Genomic DNA, 24,590 nt, shown 5'->3' with positions numbered 1-24,590 from the left:
ATGAATCATTAATTATGTTACCAGTATGCTATTGAACAAACAACTGAAGTGCTGCTTTATAAGCAAATTAAATTTAGATTACCCCTTGTAAGCTATGAGAATGATTTTACGTTACAACTTTATTCAGAAAGCACTATATCCTATGCATCTTTTAAGATCTTCAGTGAGAAGGAGGCTTCCTTAGGAAGGAAGGCCATACGCTGCTCAAGTCACTGTTCAGAGAGCCATCGAAGAAAGCACAGGGAAGAGCAGTTCCTGCTGCGTTTCAAAACATACCACACTTGTGTTGCCCAGTTCATTCCAGAATGGGATCACTAGTGAGGAGTACCTGTGCCAAGCAGAGCTAGAAACTGAACATCTGCCCTTTTCAAGGGACTTGAACCATCCAGGCCGCTAGCTCAGGTAACAGTAGAAGCATCTGCTGCCTGCTACAGTAAAACTTCCTCTAAAGACTGGGCTTGCATTTTTGCCCCCTCTGAGCTTTAAAGGACAGGCAATAACAACACTTCTTGGAACACACTGCTCCTCAGATAATGCAAATACATGGAAGGAGGGTCAGAGATACAACATGAATTTCACAGATAACACAAGGATGGAAGAACACTCCCAACATCTCTTCAGCTTCCTCAGCCGAACGTGGATTCTTTTTATTTAGTGATCCTTTAGGGGATTCTCTTCTATGAGCATGCCATTGACACAAATAACTGTTCTTGCACCAACAACTTCTTTTGGCTAAGAGATCCACTGGTCCCGCTGCCTGAAGAGACTCTTGTTTTGAATCTGGCTCCTAATAAATCAATTTGATGCCCTCTAATTCTGATAATGGAAGAGTCGGAAAACAACTTATCAATCCCTATTCACCTCTCCACGCAATTCATGACTTTCCTCTAAGGAAGCCTTTAAAGAAAGGCTCAGACCCAATGCAGCAAGTTAAAAAAAATAAAACATAAACCAAAAAAAAAAAAGCAAGTGCTTAGTGGTGAGAAAAAAATATCAAGCTGGCAGTCAAGAAGAAATGGTAAGACACAGTTCCCCTTTAGTGCCATGCACCACAAGGGAAAAGGCAAATGGCTGGGGGCATGCTCTCCCAGATAACACAACAGGAAAACATTTCTGGTCTTATATAGCAGGGCAGAAGCACATTCTCACTTTGGGTAAACGCCATGTACTCTCTGGAATGAAGCATCTTTAGCAATAGTTTTGCATACAGAAAAGAAGAAAAAACCCCAAATTAAAGTCTTTGCTTATCACAGTATTTCAGAAATTAACAGCACATATTCCTCCCCCCCCAAATAGGGAATCCTGCACTTTATTGTTAAAAACTGTAAAGTTAACTTTGGTAAATATCCATAACATCATAGCATATACAGAGAAATACTTTTTCATAATATTTTCAGTTTATTTTTCTAAAAATACATCTGTTCAATGAACGAGAAAAATAAATCTCATCTTACCTCTATGTTTGAGGGAAGATGGCATGATGGAAAGAACACATACTTGATCTGATTATATGCTTGATACAGGACAAAAATGATCAGTGCTGCCACAACCAAGACAGCGATCAGGGCACTTACGAATGTTGCTAAAATGATCAGAGGTAACCTTTTATCTAAAAAAGTGAATTAAAAATATTACATTTAGGCATTCATAAACTAGAAAGATTAAAGTATAGATTATCTCCAAATCTATTAAAGTCTTATCATAAAATATCATGTTTCTATAGTGCTATACCCAGGCATGATACTCATTAAGAACATGTAATGATCTAAGATACTACAATGGTTTCATTAAAAACACAGCAAAAGACATTTATCAAATATAAGAACACAGGCATTTGTATATGGGAGCACAGTCAAGATCCAACTGTTTGACAGCAGGACAAAACGGCTGTACCTACATTGTTACCATGGAGCACGTGATGTATGGAAATCTATTACCCTACTGCTTGTGTACAGGTTCTTATCCTAAGGAACATAATACAATTTGAGGGTGCTCCCTCCTTTGAAAAGGCAGAGACGTCATAGTAAGAATTCCTACGGGCTATGGAATAAGAACAAGCAACGAAACCACAGTGAAGCTTGCCCATGGTTATTTGGCGGGGAAACGATGAGACTGTCCAGACTTGCAGGGCCTTCAGGAGCACAAAAGCACCCAAACAGTTTCTCGGAGAGGTGAGGAACTCCAGTTGTAAACTTTAGATGGCCAAGGCACAGCCAGTGGTGAGAAAAAAGATCTTCTAGTGAGCAACTCATCTACCCTTTTTAAGATGCTTACCAAGGATAAAAATCAATCCTACCAGATATTCCACCAATTCTCTACATTAGTAGTCTAGACACTAGCTTAGCACAAGTTTTTTGCACCAAAGGTGCACAATGGTGAGATGAATTTCACTTCGTTGATCAGATATGGTCCTGCCCTCCTGATTTAACCCAGGAGCTGTGGAAAACCGTGTAACAGGCTAGGTTCAATTCCAGGACTTAAGTTTGACACCCTGTGGTAGAAGGAGTATACATGACAGAATCCAGCTTTTGATAGCAAAATATTTTAGTTATCAAAGAAAGCTTCCATTTGAATAGTCATAAGTTGTCCAGTGCTCAAGTTTAAGAGCCTTGTAAGTTTCCTTCTCCCCTCCCCTGTTCTAATTTGCAACATATTCTCTGGCGCTATCTTTAAAAAATACTACACCCCTAATGAGTCTGATGATTTGTCTCCTCACATTTCAGCATAGGACTTTTTAAAATTCTGTTCATTCACAGAAAAATTAAGACAACAAAATAATCTTGAAAATGTAGCATTCAGTGATTCCTTGCACCCTCCTAAAATATCACAAAAACAATGACATTAAAGCTTGCCCATTAAAAACCCACTGCACAGAACTAAATTTAGTTCATAGTCATTACTCTGAATTTTATACCATATGGAGTACATCTTTCCAATAGTATCTGTGTTTACCGTTATTAATCTGAGATAACGGATTCTAAACTGAGGTGTAACAGGTCCCAAATTCTTCCTACCTCCAGGCGTTCTGATGCATTCATCTTTGCTGAAATGACTGCTTTTGTTGTAAGCTTCTGAGAATGCTTGTACTTTTACACAGTACAACGTCAAGGGTGTTAGATCAGAAACTGTCCCTATCGTCTGTTTTATCACTTTTATTTTCATTTCCTCCTGAAAAAAGCAAGCAAAAAAGAAGAAAAAGAGATGCACATAAATAACGTAGCAACCTATCAGCTAGACTAGTGTTTTGGCCTCTGCTGAACTGAAGAAGTAATTCTGTAAGTTAGACCTCAGTCTGCATTTGGATTAAATAAAAGAAAGCACACAACCCTCTCCAAAGCAAGCACATTCAGAAAATATTTATCAGCAGGAACAAACTGCTTACACCATACTGAAATTTCAGCTTTGAAGCTACTTCTGGTTTCATATAGTCTGTGTTCTTATTTTCTTAGATATGTTTACACATACACATGCTTACTAATTATTATAAAAATATTTTGCTACAAGAAGGGTTTAAAGAATAAGGAAAGATATATTAAGACGTGAACTAAAGCACCCAAGACTTCATTAATGCATCTTTTTTAACATATATAGTTATAAAACTGCAAATACAAATAGAAACCACAGTAATTAAGGCAGTGTACACAGTCATACCCTAAGACAGACAGCATCACAAGAATCCTACAGCCACTATTCAAAAGTGAGCCATCTGTAGGCTTGTTCACAGGACTCAGAGTGCAATTCTATAAAATCATTACATATAGCCACACCAACAAAAAAAGATTAAAATCTCTTGGATTACTTCGTGATAACAGTCTTCTTGATCAGGTTTTCAAAAGACGCTTTTAGAAAAATACCCAGATCAATTGCACAATTGATACACCATTTATCTGCCTATTTTTAAAATAAACTTCTTGAGGAGAACTTAAGTGCAGTATTTAAGTCAGAACAAATTTCATATACTGTTTTAAGTATTTACATAGTTCATACCTCATTATTTGATGAATTCTTCCAGTACAGAACCCGGTAAGATAAGTCATAATGGTCCCTCAGGGCCTTATTCTCAGATCCTCCCGGAGGAGAAATCTGAATATGGAGCAAAACATCACTGACGTCCACCTTTACAACGGGAGGGCCAATTTCATCTTAAGATATTTTTTAAAAAGGTAAAAAATGAGATTGAAAAAATGCAAGTAAAAACATCACACAAAATACTGCAATTTAAGTTTACAACAATTTTTAAAATTGAGAAAATAAAGGTTTTAATTCTTTTCTTTTTCTACATTCATATTTTGCTTGCACAGGTTTCAGCAACGTGAAATACACTTAATGGATTGTTATCTGTGCAAGTCAAACTGAAACTACTCAATACCTCACCTAACACTGTACTATTTTGTTGATACTCTAATTTAAGAGAGTCAACAAAAAAAAAAAAAAAAGAAAAACGGAGCTGACGTTATCAAAATATAATTTATGTTATGGTAAGAAGTACTCAGTAGTGCCATTACACAGCTTTTTTCATTAATGAAAACACACACTCCATTCTCTGAAGAAACACTACATGTTTGTATGGCTATGGGTTTTGTGAGCCCTGCAAACAAGATGATGTTCTCAGTGTTAGCCTTTGTTACTGAAGTTAAGCCTTAGGGAGGTCGTGCTTCCTTAGAAGCCGGAACTGATTTTTAAGCTACAGTTCTTGAAAGGGGACTTGCCTGCTTGACATTTTTGTTTAATCTTAATGTCTTAAGTAATTCACATTCCATTTCCCTGAGTTTTTCCCCAGTACAAACTTGTAGTAGATGCTTACGCCTTACAGCTCAATGCAGAGGGGATGGAGATAAGAGACAGAAATTACAAGGGTCAGGATGGTCTCAAATGCTTCTTAATCTGATCAGACAGGCCCCTCTTTCACATATACCTTCTTCCACAGAGTTATAGTGAGAAGCATTAACGGTTTTTGCTCTCATTTCCAGAGTTGTTTACCAGGTTCCTGTTCATCTTATTAAAGGATTATCTAGTTCCCAAGAGCTTTGATGACAAGGGGAAGCTGACATAGGAAATAGCTATTGATTCAGTCTTCTATATGGAAGGAAACAGAATGCCACTCTACACATTAGATAAATGTTTCTCAACCTTTGCCGAATGGTAACTCTCACTTGAAGTCAAACATTTTAGCAAGCTTCTACATTTCTCACAAAACTAAAACAGGGCAACACTGATAAAAATGACTACAATTTCACTGTGGAGGGTGTGACATTTTTGACCTAGAAGAAAGATGTCTAAGGCATTGCTTTTTCATGAAGCTCTTCAGGACTGCAGCTCAGTGTTTGTATAATATTGCTTTAACACAAGTATCAGGGGTGCCCTGGGGCAGGACAGAGAGAAAGGAGGAGACAAGGGCAGAAGTACAGAAAATACAGGCAGTGAATTCCAGTATTACTTGACTTTTGCATTGTTTTTCTGAGATATCAAGAGCTGCTTCCTGTTGATGGCCAAAGTCAAATTAGGATTACTTACAGTAGTCTCACAAGATGATTAATGCAGGAGGCTGAGATTATAAAATGCCACATAGTGCTTTGTTTTAATTTAAAAAGGCAAATGATATGTCTCTAAATAGTGAAACACTGGCTGTGCTGAATTAGAAAAGACCATGGAAAAACTCCCACTGAACTTGATGAGGCCATGATTCCCACTAGAGTTTCTGTACAGGAACTATGTATTAAATTTTATTAATCTGACACGTTGATAGTGCTAGCATTTGCAAAAATAAACAAGCTGGTTGAGAAACGAAAATATTTAAGATGACACATCTGCTTACTTGTTATCAGAGGATCTACTTTTACTTCATTAGACAAGCATGATCTATTATATTCATTCATTGCCTGTACACGGAGATAATAAAATCCAAAAGTAGTAGTGATGATAGATGTGAAGTTGCATTTTGTATCAGTGACGTTTTCACATCCAGGTACATGGTGCCACTTTGCTGAGTAATCACCATGAAGTGTCTTTAAATACCCCCTAGAAGAAATATGTTTTAATGTTTTTTGATATGAGGTCCATGGACTCTAGAAAAAACAAGCTGACATGTGCATCATACTTTTCTTCCTTTTTGGAAGAATGGTATTCTTAAAAACTATACTTATCTAGATAACTATTAAATGATACTAATTTTTATTTATAATTGAAACAATGAAGCTAATTGGAGCAAGATATAGAAATTAATGCTTTAGTCGCCCCCTCAGTAGAAAAATTATATGTTGGTTTTAAACACTCTGAAAATCCAGATTAAGATTTTCCATACAGTTAAGTTGATTATTTGTCTGACATGCCCCAGAAATTCCAAAAGGATTCTATGCTTTGAGGTATCTCTCCTCTATTGCTATAAAACAGAAAAATTAAATGCAAGTCAAGAAATTAGAAAACATCCAGATGATGGCCACAGTATTTGTGCTACAACTAGACATTAAGATACAGGTTTGCAGACATACTTTTTTTTTTTTTTTCCCAGTTTGACCAGAAGTAACCTAACATGCTGACATTTGACATCTTTAACACTTCTACTTTGTTCACAACTTCTAGTCATCTAATTTCTTCATATCTAAAAAAAAGTCCTAAGCAATGCAAACTTTACATCTTCTATAAAAGCTATTTAGTATACATTTAGAAGTCCATTCCATCAAGTATTTAACATTCTCAAAAGAGACCAAGTATCCTGAAATTCTGTTATTTGCAATCCTTTTAAGAGTCACGCTATGCCCAGATAAGGTACCAAATGCTTCAATTAATGTGTTAAGCCATTTTCAGAAGTATTACGCTTAAATTTCTAGTAACGGTTTCTAAAATACAGTAAACTCTTTAAAATGACAGAATCAGTTTACACAAACATATAGAAACTGTTTAACTCACAGGAGATACTGTACAGTATAGCTCACGCGTTGATTGTACTGACTGTTCCAATGAAGATGAAATACCATGTTCAAAGCAAGAACACTCACATTTGTTGGACAAAGTAGGTCTTTTGCTGCACAGAATGAAAAGAAAATGAAGCCCACAGTCATTAAAAAGCTTTCCATTATGTATACCAATTTCTCACTGTATTAAATAAATGGGCATGGTATATTTTCAATAACTAAGAAATTTAATAATGAAAAAGACTATTTTAAGATGGCAAATTTAAGTCCATGACCTATACAGCTTAAGTCATTGCTAAAAAAAAGGTATCAGTTAAAAATCAGTAGAGGAAAAAAAATAAGCACAGACATATTAAAGTGAGAAATAAAGGATTATCATTAGCAATTACTTGACTGAAAAAACATGTAAAATATACACGTCAACATAAAGTTATGTTCTTGATGATCATATTTACTAGTCTAAGAATACCATGATAAATTTAAGTTCCCTCCCCAGCTTTATCTCCAGCGTATTTAAGATTTCACAACATTGAAAGCTTGAACTACAGCATCTCTCTGTCAATATACAAAGTAGATAATGAAATCAAGGTCAGCAATAAAAATACACATTTGAGAAAATTAAGTTTATGAATTTCCTATCACATGTCACAACCCATCACACAAGTACACTTTAAATGATCAAAATTTTAATTTTCACACAGATTGTCTACACTAGCAACTTGGTTTATACAAATAATTTTTTTGATACAATCATCTCCAGCTGCCTTATACCATTTTCAGATTCTTATGTGGTTTTGCCATACATGAACTGATTTCTCTCAGAGGAGAGTGAACTGAAAGTCTTAGACTAAATATTGCTCTCTCTAGTGGACACAAAGATCCTGAATCTATCTACATAGGGATTCTACCACAACAAATTATTCCCGTGGGTCCCTGACGTCATGCCACACCTTCAGAGTCTCTAGAACCACCAAGCTGGGACCCCTCAAACACCCTGCATGCTAGATAAAAAGATGAGGCTGTTACTTGGGCCGTATGTGTCTTTGACAACCAGCCTCCTACAAGCCTTTTTTTTTTTTTAAAAAAAAAAAAAAAAACACAAAACTTCTCTCCTGCCCTTATATATGCTTGTCCTCTGTCTGCTCCTGCTCATCTTACCTTCTTTACTTCAGATCCTCCTAAGCCTTCCCTCTTTTCTTTTCCTTATTTATTTTCTTCCTCAACATCTATGGGCCCCATTTTTCCTTGGGATTTTTTGACAATATCAAGCTCTGTCTCAGCAGAAATATCAAGGACGCACACCCCTGAGAAAACAGCCTAACTTGAATAGCTGGCAGACAAACACTTGGGGTCAAAAGTCACCCCATTTTCCATCACAGCCAGCGTCCACATCTTTATCTGTAGCACTGTTCGTTAGCACTCCTAATTCCAATGCATGAAAGGACACTGCTTTCGCAATGTATGGCTCCAGGCTGAGATAGGCAAGGACTTCTGGCACAGAAACAGACCAGGACTCTTAACTTTGGAGAGCTGATGTATAACAGAACATCAGATTTTTTTAAAAGCGATTTCTCTACTTACGGGTCTGAAAGTCAAGACAGCACAGAACGACCGGCCAAGCCCTCAGCCTTTTACAATACCTAGCTTAGGCTAAGCTGTTAAGTGAGCCAGCTCACATGCAAGAGGCCCCTTCCCTGCCACTCCTCAGAGTGGATTGGCAGCAGCACAGCATACAGCATATTTGCAGCATACTTGCAGCAAACACTGACGAGATGCCTCTCCTGCACTCAGAGGCCTTGTACAGTAGCCAGAGAATATCTAAAGCAACAAGATGTTCCTGACCCCCCACTGCACTTAGTGTGGGCACACAGTAAGGGATCTAATGCAAAAGATACAAGTAAACATTTTATTTGGAAAATCTGTTTCAGCAGCAATGTTTTAAAGACTAAAATCCACTTGTTATTGGAGGATATGAGGAAAGTCTCCTTAGGAGCAAGTGACCTCTTACTGACCCATAAGAAAGCGTCTTCTCAAGTACTGCATACTCTTGGAGGAAGAGACACTAAAGTTGATGCACCACCTGTTCAAACTAATGTTTGACTTTCTGCATTCCCATTGTATATTTTTTTCCTAAAATAAACATTGAAGAGTTCTTAAATAGACACCTGAGCAGTGCATAAAAGAATTTTAATGTACACATGCAAAACAAGCCACTAGTTGCAAGCAAACTTTCACTAAGCCGTTCTTCAGAATCTGCAAGACTAAGGAAGTCCAGGCCTGTAAAAAAACAATTTTTAAAGCTTGGCTCAACTTTATAGGCATTCATATTTTAAATAGAAAATCTAAATAACTCTTAAGATTGCTGTTATATCAAAATGAGTAAGAAGTTGGTACTTCTGCATATTTCTAATATTTTAGAACAATTCACTTTCCAACAGTTCCAGCCCAAGTAACCACATTTTCAGATAAAATGATCTTTCTCTGTACCTTTACGGGTAGTTTTTATGCAATGAGTGGGACTGAATAAGCCTTCCTGAGAATCCAAAGGACGAGTTGCTTGAACTTTTAAACAGTAGGTAGTCTCTGGTGCAAGATCATTAATTGTGTCAGTAGGAAATATACTTCTTCTGAACTGCAAGAAACAATTGTGAACAGCATATGAAGATAACTGTTCTTCCTAATAAGCTTACTTTTTAAGCCTTTTTTTTTTTCAGGCTTCAGCTCATTTATATAATATACCCTCAAAAATGCTAAAATAGGTCATAAAGCATAATAGAGGAGCTGGAGGTAATTTTCCAGCTTAGCCAAGTGAATGAGCGGCAGGAAGATGCCACTCTCCTTTTCACATGTAAATGGGAAAGGAGTGCAGCATCCCTCTGTGCAAAGCTTAACTCACAGCACAAATACTAAGACACACTCAGAGGAGCAACAGTGTTCTTGCATCCCTCAATTCACTGAATGAACATTCCCTCCCCTCCACACTGCTCCCATTCCACTTGGTTGACCAGGCATCTCAGTGATCAGTATACAGCTTGCACTTAGCTTCACACTTTTTCCCCTTTAATGTCTCAGAGTAGGTGTTCCAAATGAACATAGGCATCTCTTCAATTGCTGCCCTAATCTAACTGGCACTTCTCCTAACATGGAAAAAAAAGACAGACAGTTTCTACCTTGATCTCTAGAGAATAGTTACACTCTTCTGCATGAGACACACATGAAGGCTAGGAAACTAATTTACTGCTCTGTTCTATGACCTCTAAAGAATCACCAAAGGAAAAAAACAAAACAAAAAAAACCCCAAAACACATGCACACACACCCCAACACCCCAACTTCCAGGATAAAAACAAAGTATTTGCTCAATGACACAAGATAACGTATTGAGAGCTGCAGTCAAGCTATATGGACCATCAAGATCAAGCAAGCATGTTATCTCTCCCCCCCATACCTTATTATAAATGTTTCTTCCTACTGCCTTGAACTCTTACCCCCTCCCTGCTCCTACTAGCTGCATCTGACTCCTGTCCCAACTGAGATGGCTCTACCTCCTTCCTCATGCATTGGCACCTGGTTCCAGTATTTATATTTACAGAAATACAAAGCTCATTCATAAAATATCTAATACAATTCTGTAGTTAAAAAAATTTCAAGTGCAGATCAACAGTTATACACAGTTAAATGACAAAAATATTTTAGAGCATTAAACAATTAAAGTGTATTTCTAGCAGTTATTTTAAGATTAAAAAATAAAAATCAAAGCATGACTATACCTCGGCATTTGATGAGTTTTCCCAGATAACTAAGTTGTATTTAAAACTCAGATCATCTATCCACATTTTTTGGACCCGATTTGCTTCTGGAGGAGAAACCTTAATTTTTATTACTCCATTTGTGGACTGCAACTCTACTTCTGGGGGACCAATCTTAGCTGCAAAAAAAATTTAAAAAAAGGCACCCAAGCAAAACTGTTTAAGAAAAATTACCCAAAAGTCATTCACATTAATAAAATGGTAACTGCATATAATATCTTATTTTTAATTCTTCTCTGGCAGTAACTAATAGAAACATAACCTAATGAACTACCAGTGTTATCTGATTCTGAAAAGAGTGAGGTCAAAATGAAATATTAGTAATTAATGTTTTCCAGATTCTGTAATGAAAATCAGTACAGTTTCTTTTAAAATGAGTAAGGAAGGAAGCCTGGCCCAAACAAACCAAAGGAATATTGAGGGAAGGCTTCAGTATTACACAAATTCTGACTAACAAGAAGTTACAAGGCCAGAAGACTTCCGGAAGAGTCTGTTTTCAGGAAGATTTTCCCCAAATCCAGAGAAGTACAGAGTAACAGAGAACTCTGTCAGAAAAAGAATCATTCTCAATACTTTCCCCTCACCCGAAAAAGAGAGAATGACCTGAAAATACCTTTCATTACTACAATTACATGAGCAATGGAAATCATACATCTTTTCCACAATAATATGCTGAAGGACAATTAACTAAAAATATTACACTATATAAGGAGCTCGTACCTATATAATATGGAATCATTTCAAAAACACTAGACCATGGAGATTTGTCTTCCCTTGTTTCAGCCCTTAGACGCACATGATGTTTAACATAATATTCAGTTATTGCTGAGGAAAAGTCACATTCAGTGCAAGTGACATTTTGACACCCAGGCAATTCTTCCCATTCTCTTTCATTTGTCTCAAAGTCTTCAAACCTGCAAGAAAAAAAAAAACAGCAAACAAACAAACAAAAAAAAAAAGAGAACAACATACAATCAAAGGAAAAACTTCTTGCCTGTGAGGGTGACTGAGCACTGGAACAGGCTGCCCAGAGAGGTTGTGGGAGTCTCCTTCCCTGGAGATATGCAAAACCCGCCTGGACACGATCCCGGGAAACATGTTCTAGAGGACCCTGCTTGAGCAGGGAGGTTGGACTCTAGTCCAACCATTCTCATTCCAACCTCAACCATTCTGTGATTCTGTGATTTTATTTTCTTCTTGATGCTAATAAAAAAAATACTAAGCAATTTCTGGCATCTATCATCAGCACCAGTATAACCAGTGCTATCTGTTTAGTTAGCCTACAATTCATATGACTATTTGATTTATACTACCTTAATAGCCAAAGCTAACCATAATCTACAAAATCTGATATCAATTTGCTTTATTCACCATGTAAACACACAATGTCAGGGAAGGACATCAAAGATTTGTCAAAATCCAGAATTAAATCCTGAGTACACGATGCCAGTCTGGCATTTATTTTATAATCCCTTGGAAGACATTTAAAAATACTAATTGCAAAAAACACTTAGAGAGCATACACAAAACAAAGAAAATTGTTAACATTAGCAAGGGATGTAGACTAGAGGAAGGCAAAAACACAAAGGTGAAAACTAGAGTTCACCCAAAGGAGAAAGAAAAAAAATGTTCAAATAAAGTAATCAGCTTCCCAGAAGCTCTGTTTCCTGTGAGTTAACAACCATACCTGACTTTTAAAGATATTTCAGATATGATGTGCCTACAGAGGTTAAAAAAAAAAAAAAAACTGCCCAAAAAGAGGCTCAGACCTGAAGAAGTAATTTTATCCTCAATTCCTATCTTTATCTTATCTTTGACAGACAGGTATTACGTTCTTGAAATAAGCCTGTATTTCCAGAGAAACAGTTTGTCATCTACATATTAAGGAAGTAGCAGCCCAGCTTTATCCAAAATCATACGCTAAGAAATCTTAAAATAAAGAACTCTGTAAGTGATTTTATCTCAGAAGCGTTTTTATGCGTTTACTTGTTAGGAAAGTTCTACAAAACATCAAATGTACTGGAATGCATATGTACGGGCACATAAAACAACTGAAGAAAACTAATTAAACACTTAAGAACAAATATTAAATTCTTTCATCTGGTGACTAAAATTCACAGATCAGAAATCTGGGTTCATAAACACTGAAAAGTTTTTCAAAACCTACACTGCAAACTGTCTCAAACTCTGTGCATACGTGTTGGGAGATGGGTTGACAAAACATAGCTCAATTGAAAGAAACACAAACACACAAAAGAACACACAAATCTAAATGCTAGTTTCAACTGTAGCAGTGTATTTTCTCCAAGAACCATTTCAATATTGAGCATTTCTACTAAATGTGCTCTAAATTTATAACACATCACTATCAGCAAACAGTCTAATCTCACATATAAATTAGACATGCGATCCCTGCAGGATCTCACCTCAGTTCAAGATTTAATTTCCTGAACTCTACTTTCTGGATTTCAGAAAGTCTCCAGAAGACATGGTAGCACCAAGAACCATAGTAATTAACCAGTTAATTTGCTCTTCTAACACAAACAAGCATCAGACTTATTTGGCTCAACACCAAGTCTCTACTTACCAGCGGTACTGAGCTGAAAACATCACGTGGGTATCATCCTCAGTATAGTTCCACCTTAGAGTGAAGTTTGTATTTACAACGTAGACCTGAATGTCTTGAGGACTCTTCAGATTAGTTTGACCTACAAGAAAGTTACACTAGGTTATGTAAAGATGGGGATAAATGATATGTAAACAATTTAACAGTAACCTACTTCTTTAGAAAAGAAGTAGAGGGTTATAGTGAAACTAAATAACAACAAACATAAGAGTTAAACCTCCGCAATTTAAATGGCACTCCAATGTACAGTTTGTACAGTGCTGTACATCAGGCACTTCTTTGCCTGTCTTGACTAGGCAGTGCTCTCCTTAGTACTCAAAATCCCCCTGCCAGTTGTAAGATCCAATGCCTAGAGTTCACCGTCATAGACTGATTATAAGCAGTCTGAATGCATTTAAACCAATATGGTTTTTCCTGAATCTAACATCTGTATCTCAGCAAGAAACTCCTAGAGACTGACCTAACGCTGTCATTTCACAGTTGCAGAACAGATCTAGCGTATCAGACTTGTTTCATGTCACAGGTTACTGCCATAAATTTAATGTATAGCCTAGAACAGAATACAAATTTCTTTCAACAAGGCCTTCCCATACAGAAGGGCCTTGCAACTCACTCACGATAAACCCAAGTTTTCTTTAAGACAAAGAACAGTGCATAATGTAACTTACAAAAGGCAAGGGTTAAGTCTCAGGACACGCGTAAGAACGACCAAAATATCAAAGGAAAGATCCGACCATGACAAAAGGAGGCTTCACAGTTGTCGGACAGACTGCCAACATGAAGGAAGGACGCATGCTAGAATCATCTGCTGGATAGCAGAATGAGATATGCAGAATCCTAGGTGTTCAATCTGGTATACAATTTAGCTATTATAGGACCAAGGGGAGTTAACAATGCTATGGGAAAAGGAATTACTTTCTGATACTTATGATGACTGAAATTTATCTGCCTATTTGTAAGGTACCAGGGATACCAGTCTATGGCAATGCTTGAAAACAGTAAGGCTACATAATTACAATAGCAACAACACTTGGTCTGAAAGTTTTCTGGTAATATAATAACAACAACAACAACAAAAAGACTGCAGCTCACAGAGTAAACTGAAAAAAAGGTGAAGGGACAAGGTGCACATGTAAACCAAGGAAGTATCAGGTGGGAGTCACTAAAACTATGATAAAGTCACCAATTAAGCAGTCATACCAGATTTACAGAGCCTAAATTTCACCCAAGGCATTCTGCCTAGTATCTCACATTGGACATCCTTGAAAACCCAAGACATGTAAAACTTAGGCAGTGGACACCTGTGCCCCTCTTGCTAAAAACGCCCTTTGAACTTCTAACACTTCAGAGAAGAAAACAAAACCCCCCAAATCATACACTTCTCTGACTTGAAAGTCTATTTTGACCAGTTTTATTTCATATTATTAAACACATTCAAATGATTTTAATTTTTAAAACGTATTTCGTGACTGTCTGAAATATCTTTTTGATGTCAATCTAACATTTAACTATATTAGGATTTAATCAAAACAAATATATTCTACTTTACTAAGCAATTAGAGCCTGTTTGCACATCTAACAAGTTATCCCAAATTTGATTTGAGACTTGATCTTCATTGCAAATACTATTGTAAATTTTACATGATGACCAAGTTCTTTTTATAAAAGCAAATGTACATGGAAATGCAATCTGTAAAGTCTGCAAACTCCTTTTGGAGAATAAGGTTAGAGTGGTATCCACAAAACATTGACTTCTGGGAATACCTCCTGAAAGTACAAAACATGAAAGGAAGAGAATTCAATAAAACTTCAAAGATCTTACTGTGGAATTTCCACCAAGCATGAATTTGTTACTCCTCTCAGCTGACAGACTAAGATATGCCCAAAGAATTAAAACTACACTAGATCATCAGAAAGTGAACAAAGAAAATAGCTTGCTCTGTTAGATACTCATCTAACAGATAGCTGCATTATCAGCCACAAAACACTTATGATAATGACAAAGAAAGCCAGAAAGCAGGGAATACTCTAAAGGCCAGAAAGAAAACGTTTGAAAAAGAAACCAATTGCAGATTTCAGCAAAAACCAATAATTTTGAATATTTCTGTCCCTTCACAGAGAAAGTACTCATTTCACAGGGAGACATCATTTCCCCCTTATTTGACTGAGAATGTTTGTATTAGTTTTAAAAACTAAAACATTTATACATAAGTTAGACTATTTTAAGGCAGATTACAGACCGTTTAGAAAAGCATCCAACATTCCAACAGTATTCCAAATCCTGAGGCATTTAAATTTTAATATATATTGTCTTTAAAAATGTTTTTATATGACACTGTTTGTAAAAAAAACTCTTTAAAGAGCTTCTTTTGTCAATGTTCATGAGACTTTCTTCGTGAGATCGAATAAGACTTCAAACAAAAAACTCCCTCTGAATGCACTTACTAGTTTTATTCATACATTTTAGTTGCACTATAAAGTATACAAGGAGTCCTACTGATTAGTTCTAAAGAGAAATAGGTATATACCATGCTGTCAAATAAACTGATACATTTATTGGTGGGGGAAAAAGTTCTATTAGCTTTATAATAATAGCAGAATTCTTTTTCTTTATTAAGAGATTACAAACTCGTCAGAGATGCACGCTTGGAAACAAGCAAGAGTAATAGTTTATTTGAAGGCTACGACTACTCACTATATGATAGAGGGAGAGAGCACGGGTGAGACAGAGTGAGGGAGGCAGAGAGGGAATGAATGCAAGCAAGAGAGGGAGGGAGTGAGAGAGTGCATACAGGAGCAAGAGGGAAGAAGGGAGAAGAGAGTGTGCGAGCCAGATGGAGAGCATGTCGGAGAGGGAGCCTGTACATTACGGAAAGCGAGAGCACATGCACACAGAAACAGCCAAATCAGGTTCTTAAATTCACCGAGTGGTCCCCAGAAAAACTTCATGGTAAGTATGAGAAGGTCTCCTTACTAGAAAATATTACAGCCACATTAACATCATGGAAAAGACACTTCAGACAACATGTTTTGTTTCGGGTATGACAATAGCTTTCACATGCTCGCTTTAAGTCTCCCCTCCAAAGCCAATTATCCTAGAGGAAAAAAAAAAAAAAAGCATCTTCTTCATAAAAGAAAATACATAGTACAACACATGTGTGTGTGCCACTAAATTCCCACAAGCCTCTTTTCCATCACAGTATATGATGATGTACATATGCTACTTCATAAGTGTCTACTCTTTCAATAGTCCCCAGAGGACTTCCATTTCCTTTCTTCTCAGTGACATAGCAACACATCTAAATAGTAGTCCTATTCTCATACTAAAAACCCCTAAAAAACAAACAAAAAAACCCAAACCCACTCAACCCACATAGATTGTCAGGAATTGTTTCTTGACTCATGAAGGTATTTTATTATCTTGCTTAGTAATGTTCATTGCTTTATGACCCAGTGGAAGATTATTTAAGTGTTGTGATTCAGAAAAATATTTTTTCTATGTTCATCCTACAGAAACATTAACAGATCGACATATTTCACATTAAATGCAGGGTAGTGTTTTTCCCTGTAAATACATATATTCATGTATTTGCAGAGATATTAAAAAAAATTCATATACTCAACCTCTGTTCAAATATTTATTTGTAATAAGTATCTTATTAGACAGTATTACCGAAAATCTGTTTCAAATCATCTCTTTTTGGAACACAATTCAACTACTGTCCTTTTAAGACTCCTAGAGCAGACAGAAAACTGACAGAAAGTTTCCTAAATTTTCTAGCAGCACGCATACATACCAGGTTTAAAAACCTGACAGTGCAGTACTGAAGAGAAGTCTTTACAACAGGAGGGTCCTGAGGTAGATTCTTTACACTGAACAACATCAAATCTTGCAGTAAACTGTAAGAAGGTAGGATTAGATAACGTGATATTAGCTGAGACCCACACTGCACCTACAGAGCTCTAAAACTATTAAAATATAAAAAGATACTGTCTGTTAAAGACTATTGGTTTTATTTGCCTTAAGCTTAAAAAAAATTTTCATAGCACTTCCATAGTATCTTTTCCATGCTTTCAAATCCTTATCTCATATGCAGTATCAAGCTCAACAATAAGAATTGTTAGGTCATTTTCCATCAGAGGTCAGATGGGGAAGGGCAAGTCTGGAAAACAGAACTGTTTCAAGACTTATGTTCTAGCCAGTAAATATACTTTCTCCCCAAGTTACCTCCCCCCAAAAAAACCCAAAAACAAAAAACAAAAAAACCACCCAACAAAACCACACTGTCATCAGGCTTCCAAGCAATGTTTTAAGCTAGGTCAGCTTTTTCAAAAGCTGGTAAATACCAAGCAAATGACCATAGCCTGCCTTTGAATACAAACAATATTGTAAAGACATAGTTCTGGATTCTGACATTTTCTCTTGCTTTTCCAAATGAATTTGTAACACCTTGGGGGTGTTTAAACAGGAATTAAAGTGTTCATACTAAAAATCAGGAAATTTAATAGAATATGGATTTCAAATCAATCGTTAAAGTCAATGTTTCAAAGGTATTGGGGGGAGGGGGGAATCAACTCCCCCCCACTAAGATTACTTTGAAAGGCTTCAGATAGATGTTTATAATGAAATTGAGTTTTCTTCCAAGCATACCTGAGAAAAGAAGCCAACACAGCTACCTCCGAAAACCACACAGAACATTACAGCCATCAAGATACCTCTCAAATATTCTTACAAAACAACCAGTCAACACTTGGAGACTTAATTCTCCTCAACTCATTTATAAAATGAAAACCTTTAAATTTGACTACTACTGGGGGGGGGGGGGGGGGCAGAGGCACAGATGAGCAAGGAAGGAAACAGCTGTAAACTTGCTATTTACAGTTCAGTAGGCATTATGTCTACATCCAGGTACATCATCTTTATACTAATCTACTGAGTAGTACATTTTTATTCTATCTCAACATTAAATGTAAGAGCACTGAACATATTCAGCAGTGCTGCAAGAGAGGAACATTTATTTTCCCCTCTCAGCTGGACAAAAAGGTATCAAAAGTATCTCTTTCACCAGCAACAAAGAGAAGGAAACCACTAGCAACCTCACCAGAATGAAGACAAAAGGTTGCTTATGAACATAGATTTTTCCACAGCTTTTATTGTAAACGAAATGAAGTTCACCCAACACTATTCCAGCCATAACACAGACTACTTTTGCAAGGAAGTCTAATGCTAGTTGCCATTGGAAAGCATGAAACTTTTCAGGAAACGAACTGAAGACTATTACAGGAGATGTCAGGACATCAGTAATACTTCCACACTTGTTGTGGGAATGTACACTTCGAGGCTTTTCTGAACAACAAATTAGTTAGCACTGGAGTAATGTAAAAATAAAAGCCATTCTTGTATAAATCCTCTAAATCCAGACTAGAAGTACCTTACAATGAATTTTACCACAACCATTTCGATGAAGAGGTATTTCTCCAGTGCTGGACTAAGAGCACTCACAGCAAATCAGGAGGAATTTATTTCAGAACAGCCTTAGTAGTAAGCCCAAAAGACGACTGTCCGAAGTCTCAGATATGACTACCTCTTTCCTCTGACTACTTTCTCAGGCAAGTCTGAACGAGGCTGGACACCAGCTTGACATATATACATTTTAATCCGCCTTACAAATTGCTGGAACCAGGCATTAAGAGCTGTTTCTAGTGGCACAAGATAGCATTTACACAACACTGATAAACAGAAACATGCTATTCAGAGACAACACCTGTTAAGTTGACTTAAAATCCATTACAGGGTTAAAAGTAACTTGTACCAACCGCTCAAGGAAGACCTTAACAGAATTTTCAGAAAGTACAATTTCCATGCTTAGCAGTAGTAGTTAAAAAAGCAGGGGAGGAGGAAAATAAATTGATATGGAGTTAAGAGGAAAAAGAAAAGAAATATAGAAAGATTAATGTCATTACATAAATTCATCATGCACTCTTACCTTCAACAACGTGTGCAGCTTTAGGCCCCTCATCCCCCCCAAAATTACATACAGAACGGGAAAAGGCAGAGAAGGGTGACAAGGACAATCCAAGAAACAGAACAGCTTCCTTTCCAGAAGCAACCAGATTATGATTCTTCAGCCTGAAAAACAGACTACAGAAAGGATAGGACAGTCTACAAACACCTAATGAGTGGCACCAGAAAGGCAAACGGGAAAAGATTGTTCTCAGTCTCTTAAACACAAAGCAGAAAGCATCAAAACAAGCATCACCAACTCTCAAACAAATGAACTGCTACTTCATTCAACGCATAGTTAGGCTGTAGAGCTCCTTCCCTTAGGACTCTGCGAGTGCTAAACGCTCTACGTGGCTCCGCTCGGAAGAAAAATCCAGAGCGCTATTTCTCACTCCACTACTAGCCACTGTGGACAAAACACTGGATGAGATAGCGTTTTAGCTGGATCAGATATAAAATATAAAAAAGTAAATAAAAATAAAATTTAAAAAACACTGAAAAGCTGCAACACTCTTTACAGATCTACCCTGAATTTGAGTAAGTACTTTCCTCCTTGCCCTTATCAGGGAAACAAATGATTACTTCAAAAAGATCTCCCAGGCCTCACTGACAATCCTGATACTTCAAACAGCTACCTTCACTAGGAAATCAAATTTCTTCCCCAAATCCAAAAAATTCTTTATTGAAGGTTCCAGGTCCCAATTATGCTGCTTTTTCAAAGATTACCTACATTTCACATTGGAGAAAGCAGTTGGCCACTTCTACCTACATCATCAGATCTTTATGTAGAGAGCTTTTGTAGTTTCCACCACTGCAGCATCTATTTTTACAGGCCTCCTTATCACAAGAGATTAGGAAAAGCTTTCTATAAATAAAAAAGCAAAGCACTCCCAAATCATATCTCACGATATCTTGTAGTGGAGGTCTGGATCTCTGCAGAACAGATCTAAGTTTCATTGCAAGTACGCATGCTTAGTTATCGTTCATGGTCCATGGACAACAAAGGGTCTACAGATTGCTAAACCAGCAGCCTAACCTAGATCCCCTCTAGGCACGTGTATTTTTTGTGTATGATATTAAAACACTCTACATCAGACTTTTACATATTTGAAGACCAGGTTAAACATGAATAACAAAAAAATGAATGGAAGCAACAAATCCTTTAGCTTTCCTTTGTAAGCCATATTTTCTAGCTCTCTGAAGGATTTTCATTTTTCTCTTTTGCATTCTCCCCAAAAGGTTGCACTCTCTTGAAAGAGTACTCCAGAAAGTCACAATGCTCCAACTGTGATTTATAAATGGAAGTCTAGCTTAAAAGACACATGACCCAACCTTTTCACTCTAATTAGCACTCTCACAGCTCAATACTTTTTGGGTTTTTCTACAGCATGGCACTAAAGCTTTTGAACAGAAGTTACAAGGCACTGAAGCTCTGGATCTCTGCTTGGCAACTAATATTTAGACTACCATTCCTCATTCTGTATTTGCCTAAATACAGAAGCCTTGCACACGTCCTTATTCAAGATCACTGTACTTTTTCCAGAATGTTTCTCCAGTTTGTCAAGATACTTCTCAATTCTATTCCTGCTGTTCAAAACAATTATAAGCTCCTCCCACTCAGTTATAGCAGATTTAATAAGCATTCACTATTGTATCACACAGATCATTAACAGATCCCCACTTAATACATCTTTCAATTTCAACAGTGAACTGTAACTTTTAATGAGCTGGAAAACCATACTGAAATAGTTTAAGGCAGATAATTTTGCCCATTCGCTTGAGACTAGTACACAATAAAGACGCAAAAGTATTACTAAGCTAAAACGTTATGGGACTCTATTCACATAGCCTTTTATTTCAAAATAGCAGAAATTCAAGCATGTTTAACGTGACACTTGTTATCAACAATGCAGACACACGCAGGTGATCCACACTCATCCTTCCATATGTTACTCCCTATTTTCAGTAAGTGCTTTGTGTTTGCTTCCCTAAATGAATCCCCTGAATCCCACTAAGCAGCAATACAGGAACGAAGGACTAAACTCAGTAATATTTAATTCTCAGAAAAGTTCCACGATTTAGCTAGAAACCAGCTAAAAGTGTTCCGATTTATTTCAGGCTTAACTGCATTCAGTGGATTCAACCACAATTAAAATTGAAATGCAGCTCCCAACCTCCAATTGCCTGTCTACCAGGTCAAAGCAGTTGAAAAATTCCCATCTCAGGGAGAGTAAATCAAAGAAAGAAAAAAATCATTTCAAAATCTACTAATTAATATTTCATTTATTTTAATTTTATAGTGTTTTCAAAGAATAGTTTATTTGAATATAGGACATATTACATCTTCCAGTTCATGGCTGATAGAGATGAAGAGAGAGAATTTGTTCAAGACAGCAAGATTCACAATACACTGCCTTGAATTGCACATACCCTCACGGAGAGGTTTGCAACGCCTGTTTAATTTAGGATTTGCTGCCTTAGAAAAAGCAGCTGCCTTATAAGTTCACCTTGAATCTTTAAATACTGTTTAAAATGAAAACAAGTTGTTAGATCAAAAGTTGCTTAAAATTATACATCATTTCACTCAAAATGGAAATGCTGAAACAAGAACGATTTCTTAATCTCCTATTTGAATTATGAAGAACATGAAAGTATACTCCTATTTCATGACTGTTATAATACTGTTTTATGGCAGACTTCATAACAGAGAGGATAAAGTGATGATTTATATTTTTCCTCAACTCCCTCCCATCTTTTTCAGATGTAAAATCATGACAAGTCTGACTTTAAACCTAAAAGTTTTTCAATAACTTGAGCAGTTTGACAATGATTCAGCATCTGGGACCACAACTTGCGGTAGTGACAAAATCGCTTTTGATATCAGTATGTTTTATTTAAGTTTATCCAAACAGTTCCGTATAAGAAACGGTCAAAGGCTGAAAAACAGATTAGCCAATAAAAAAGATGGAAAGTTTGTTTTCTTCTTCTCCACTAGAAAGAGGAGATGAAAAGATCGCATCATTCTAAAACCCTGATGAATCAGTCGTCGATGGCGAATTCTCCCATTAAAGGGAATTCTTCCATTGCTTAATAAATCAATATTAGAGATATGTATCTTATACACTCGTACCAGTTTTACCTGAAAAAACTAAAACTTCATTAAGAATAATCTGCCTGTGAATTTTAATTGAATTTTAGTTTCCATTCCAAATAGTGCCTGATAGAAATCATGATATTTCTATGCAGAACGGATCACCATTTTCCCCAGGTGTAAAGTATTAAAAACATAAATGCATATTATAACTGTAGCTGCTTACATAGATATGTGGGGAACATGATCTTATGGGGAACAGAAAGGATAGCCAAGATTCGGATAATCCCCATAATTTAGATATTTAGATAATTAGAATCAAACTTTTCATAAATAAACAAATGTAAACCAGACTAAAGTTAGTCACTAAAATCAAGACTTCTTGCTGGCTTATTTTACTCTTGATTAAACGCAGTCACATTTAAGATCAATTCATACTTCTTAATATAAAGCATCACAACACTTTGGTGCTGAGGATAATATTATAAGAGATTAGACTGCCAAAGAAAGAAGAGATTAAAGACAAAAAAAACTTTTAGCAAGATTTCCTATCTTCCTTCCCTTGTCATATTTTTATAAACTCAAATAAATAAAAATCTGTTCTAATGCTATAAGCTAGTGATACTCAAAGGATAAATGACAATTAATTAATTCCAGTGAGTATTTTCAATAAGCGATGGTTGAAAATAACAAAGATTACGTAACACAGCAGCATAACAAAAAGTCATCTAACAACAGAAGAAACTAGTTTTAGCAAGACACAAATATACCTCCTCAGAAGAGGGCAAAGTAGAGCATCACGTTAACTATGTGGGTGGAACCAATGGAAACTTTAACTCAACCTTTAGCATAGGAAGGAAAGGAGATCTATTATATGTGATACTAAAACACATTGAAAAGAACAACAAAACCCACAACCAAACCCATATCAGAGACAATCAAACTGTTATTGGCTCCATGGACGGAAAGGTTCTCTACAGAACCAAGGTTACTGCAAGAACTTTTAATCAGGAGTAGCAGAAAGGAACAGCTGTTTTTTGGCAAGGCAGAAGGTGAGAGGTCACTGCAGCCGGCCAGTTTCTTCTAACCCTTGTGGTATGTGGCACGTTATTCATTTTCTATAAATGTGTGGGTTAATCAAAGTAGCCACATGTATCGTAATACTTCCAGTTCGGGACTGGAATTTTGGGGTGATGCACTAAGCGTTCATTTACAAACCAGAAGATATCAAATAGCTGAAAGCAAGAAACACAAGAGGTCCTCAAACTGCTTGAATCCTACCACAAACATGAAGTGTGGACCCCAGAAAACAGCCTCCAGCCTTCCTTTAGGTATGCCAAACTGAAACAATGCAATCTTATAGAGTTACCAGAACTCAGCCTAGCTTAGGATCAGAAGCGCATACGCACACTAGCCCATAGCTCTAACATCTCCGTTATTCAAACTAGCTTAGCCCAAATATTCTCTGCTGCATTCTGTCATGTATCATAAATATGCAGGAAGGTAATTTACAGCTTACAGGAGATGCCTGACATCTCCCTCTCAAGAAAGCAGGCTCTGAGCAACATGTGGTTTCCCTATGCTTAAGGATATAACAAGAGGCTTATGTTGCTATCACATAAGGTAAAATCCTCCTGCAATCTTACTTTTCTCATTTCCCTATTTAAACTTTATGCTCTACCAAGCTAAGTAGAGATGCCTTTCAAGCAAACTAGCACGATTCAAGAACCTGTTTGCAAAACACTTACACTACAGCCACTACTTTTCATATACAGCAGGTAAACCTGAAGCAGACTGGATAATACAGCTACCTAAATGTATCACCTACGGTAAAAACCGAGACGCTAGGTGGCTAACTTACACCGAGCCCTGCTCACTCAAGACGATACACCCAATCCAGATTCAAGATCCGGGCTGCTTTTATACCCTCCGAGCTGTGCCTACACCACAGCGCCCACGCTGCCAGCAGCTTCTAGGACCACGTCTCACCACAAAGCCTCCTGAAGAAACCGAGAGCCGAGCCGCGAACGGCAAGCACCGCTACGGGTCTCGGCGGCGGGGCGCGGGCGGACAGCAGCACAGAGCCCAGGCACAAGGCACGACCCGCGGCTACCGGCGCCGCCGGGGGCCACACGGCTGACAAGAGGGCT

At 37.0% G+C, this 24,590-nt stretch overlaps 1 protein-coding gene across 3 annotated transcripts in view; it reads right to left on the bottom strand.

Moving 5' to 3' along the window:
- IFNAR1 (interferon alpha and beta receptor subunit 1) overlaps positions 1–24,590 on the bottom strand; it is a 31,943-nt gene that overhangs the window by 2,188 nt on the left and 5,165 nt on the right. Inside the window, exons 1-12 of one of the 3 annotated variants that reach the window (XM_068912647.1) lie at positions 24,302–24,341; positions 17,143–17,245; positions 16,320–16,440; positions 13,307–13,427; positions 11,440–11,633; positions 10,681–10,838; positions 9,399–9,543; positions 6,907–7,021; positions 5,816–6,018; positions 3,988–4,142; positions 3,015–3,168; positions 1,455–1,609 (exon numbers count right to left, since the gene is read on the bottom strand). In XM_068912647.1, coding sequence (XP_068768748.1) covers positions 1,455–1,609; positions 3,015–3,168; positions 3,988–4,142; positions 5,816–6,018; positions 6,907–7,021; positions 9,399–9,543; positions 10,681–10,838; positions 11,440–11,633; positions 13,307–13,427; positions 16,320–16,440; positions 17,143–17,229 — 1,608 coding nt within the window. In that variant the 5' untranslated portion in view covers positions 17,230–17,245; positions 24,302–24,341. Of the gene's footprint in view, positions 1–1,454; positions 1,610–3,014; positions 3,169–3,987; positions 4,143–5,815; positions 6,019–6,906; positions 7,022–9,398; positions 9,544–10,680; positions 10,839–11,439; positions 11,634–13,306; positions 13,428–16,319; positions 16,441–17,142; positions 17,246–24,301; positions 24,342–24,590 lie in introns of those variants that run through there. The other 2 variants (XM_068912626.1, XM_068912637.1) reach the window with 2 other exon arrangements.

Source organism: Struthio camelus, chromosome 1, assembly GCF_040807025.1.
Source record: "Struthio camelus isolate bStrCam1 chromosome 1, bStrCam1.hap1, whole genome shotgun sequence".
NCBI classification, from domain to species: domain Eukaryota; kingdom Metazoa; phylum Chordata; class Aves; order Struthioniformes; family Struthionidae; genus Struthio; species Struthio camelus.
The sequence above is the reverse complement of the archived record's forward strand: the minus strand, read 5'-3'. Positions and strand labels throughout refer to the sequence as shown.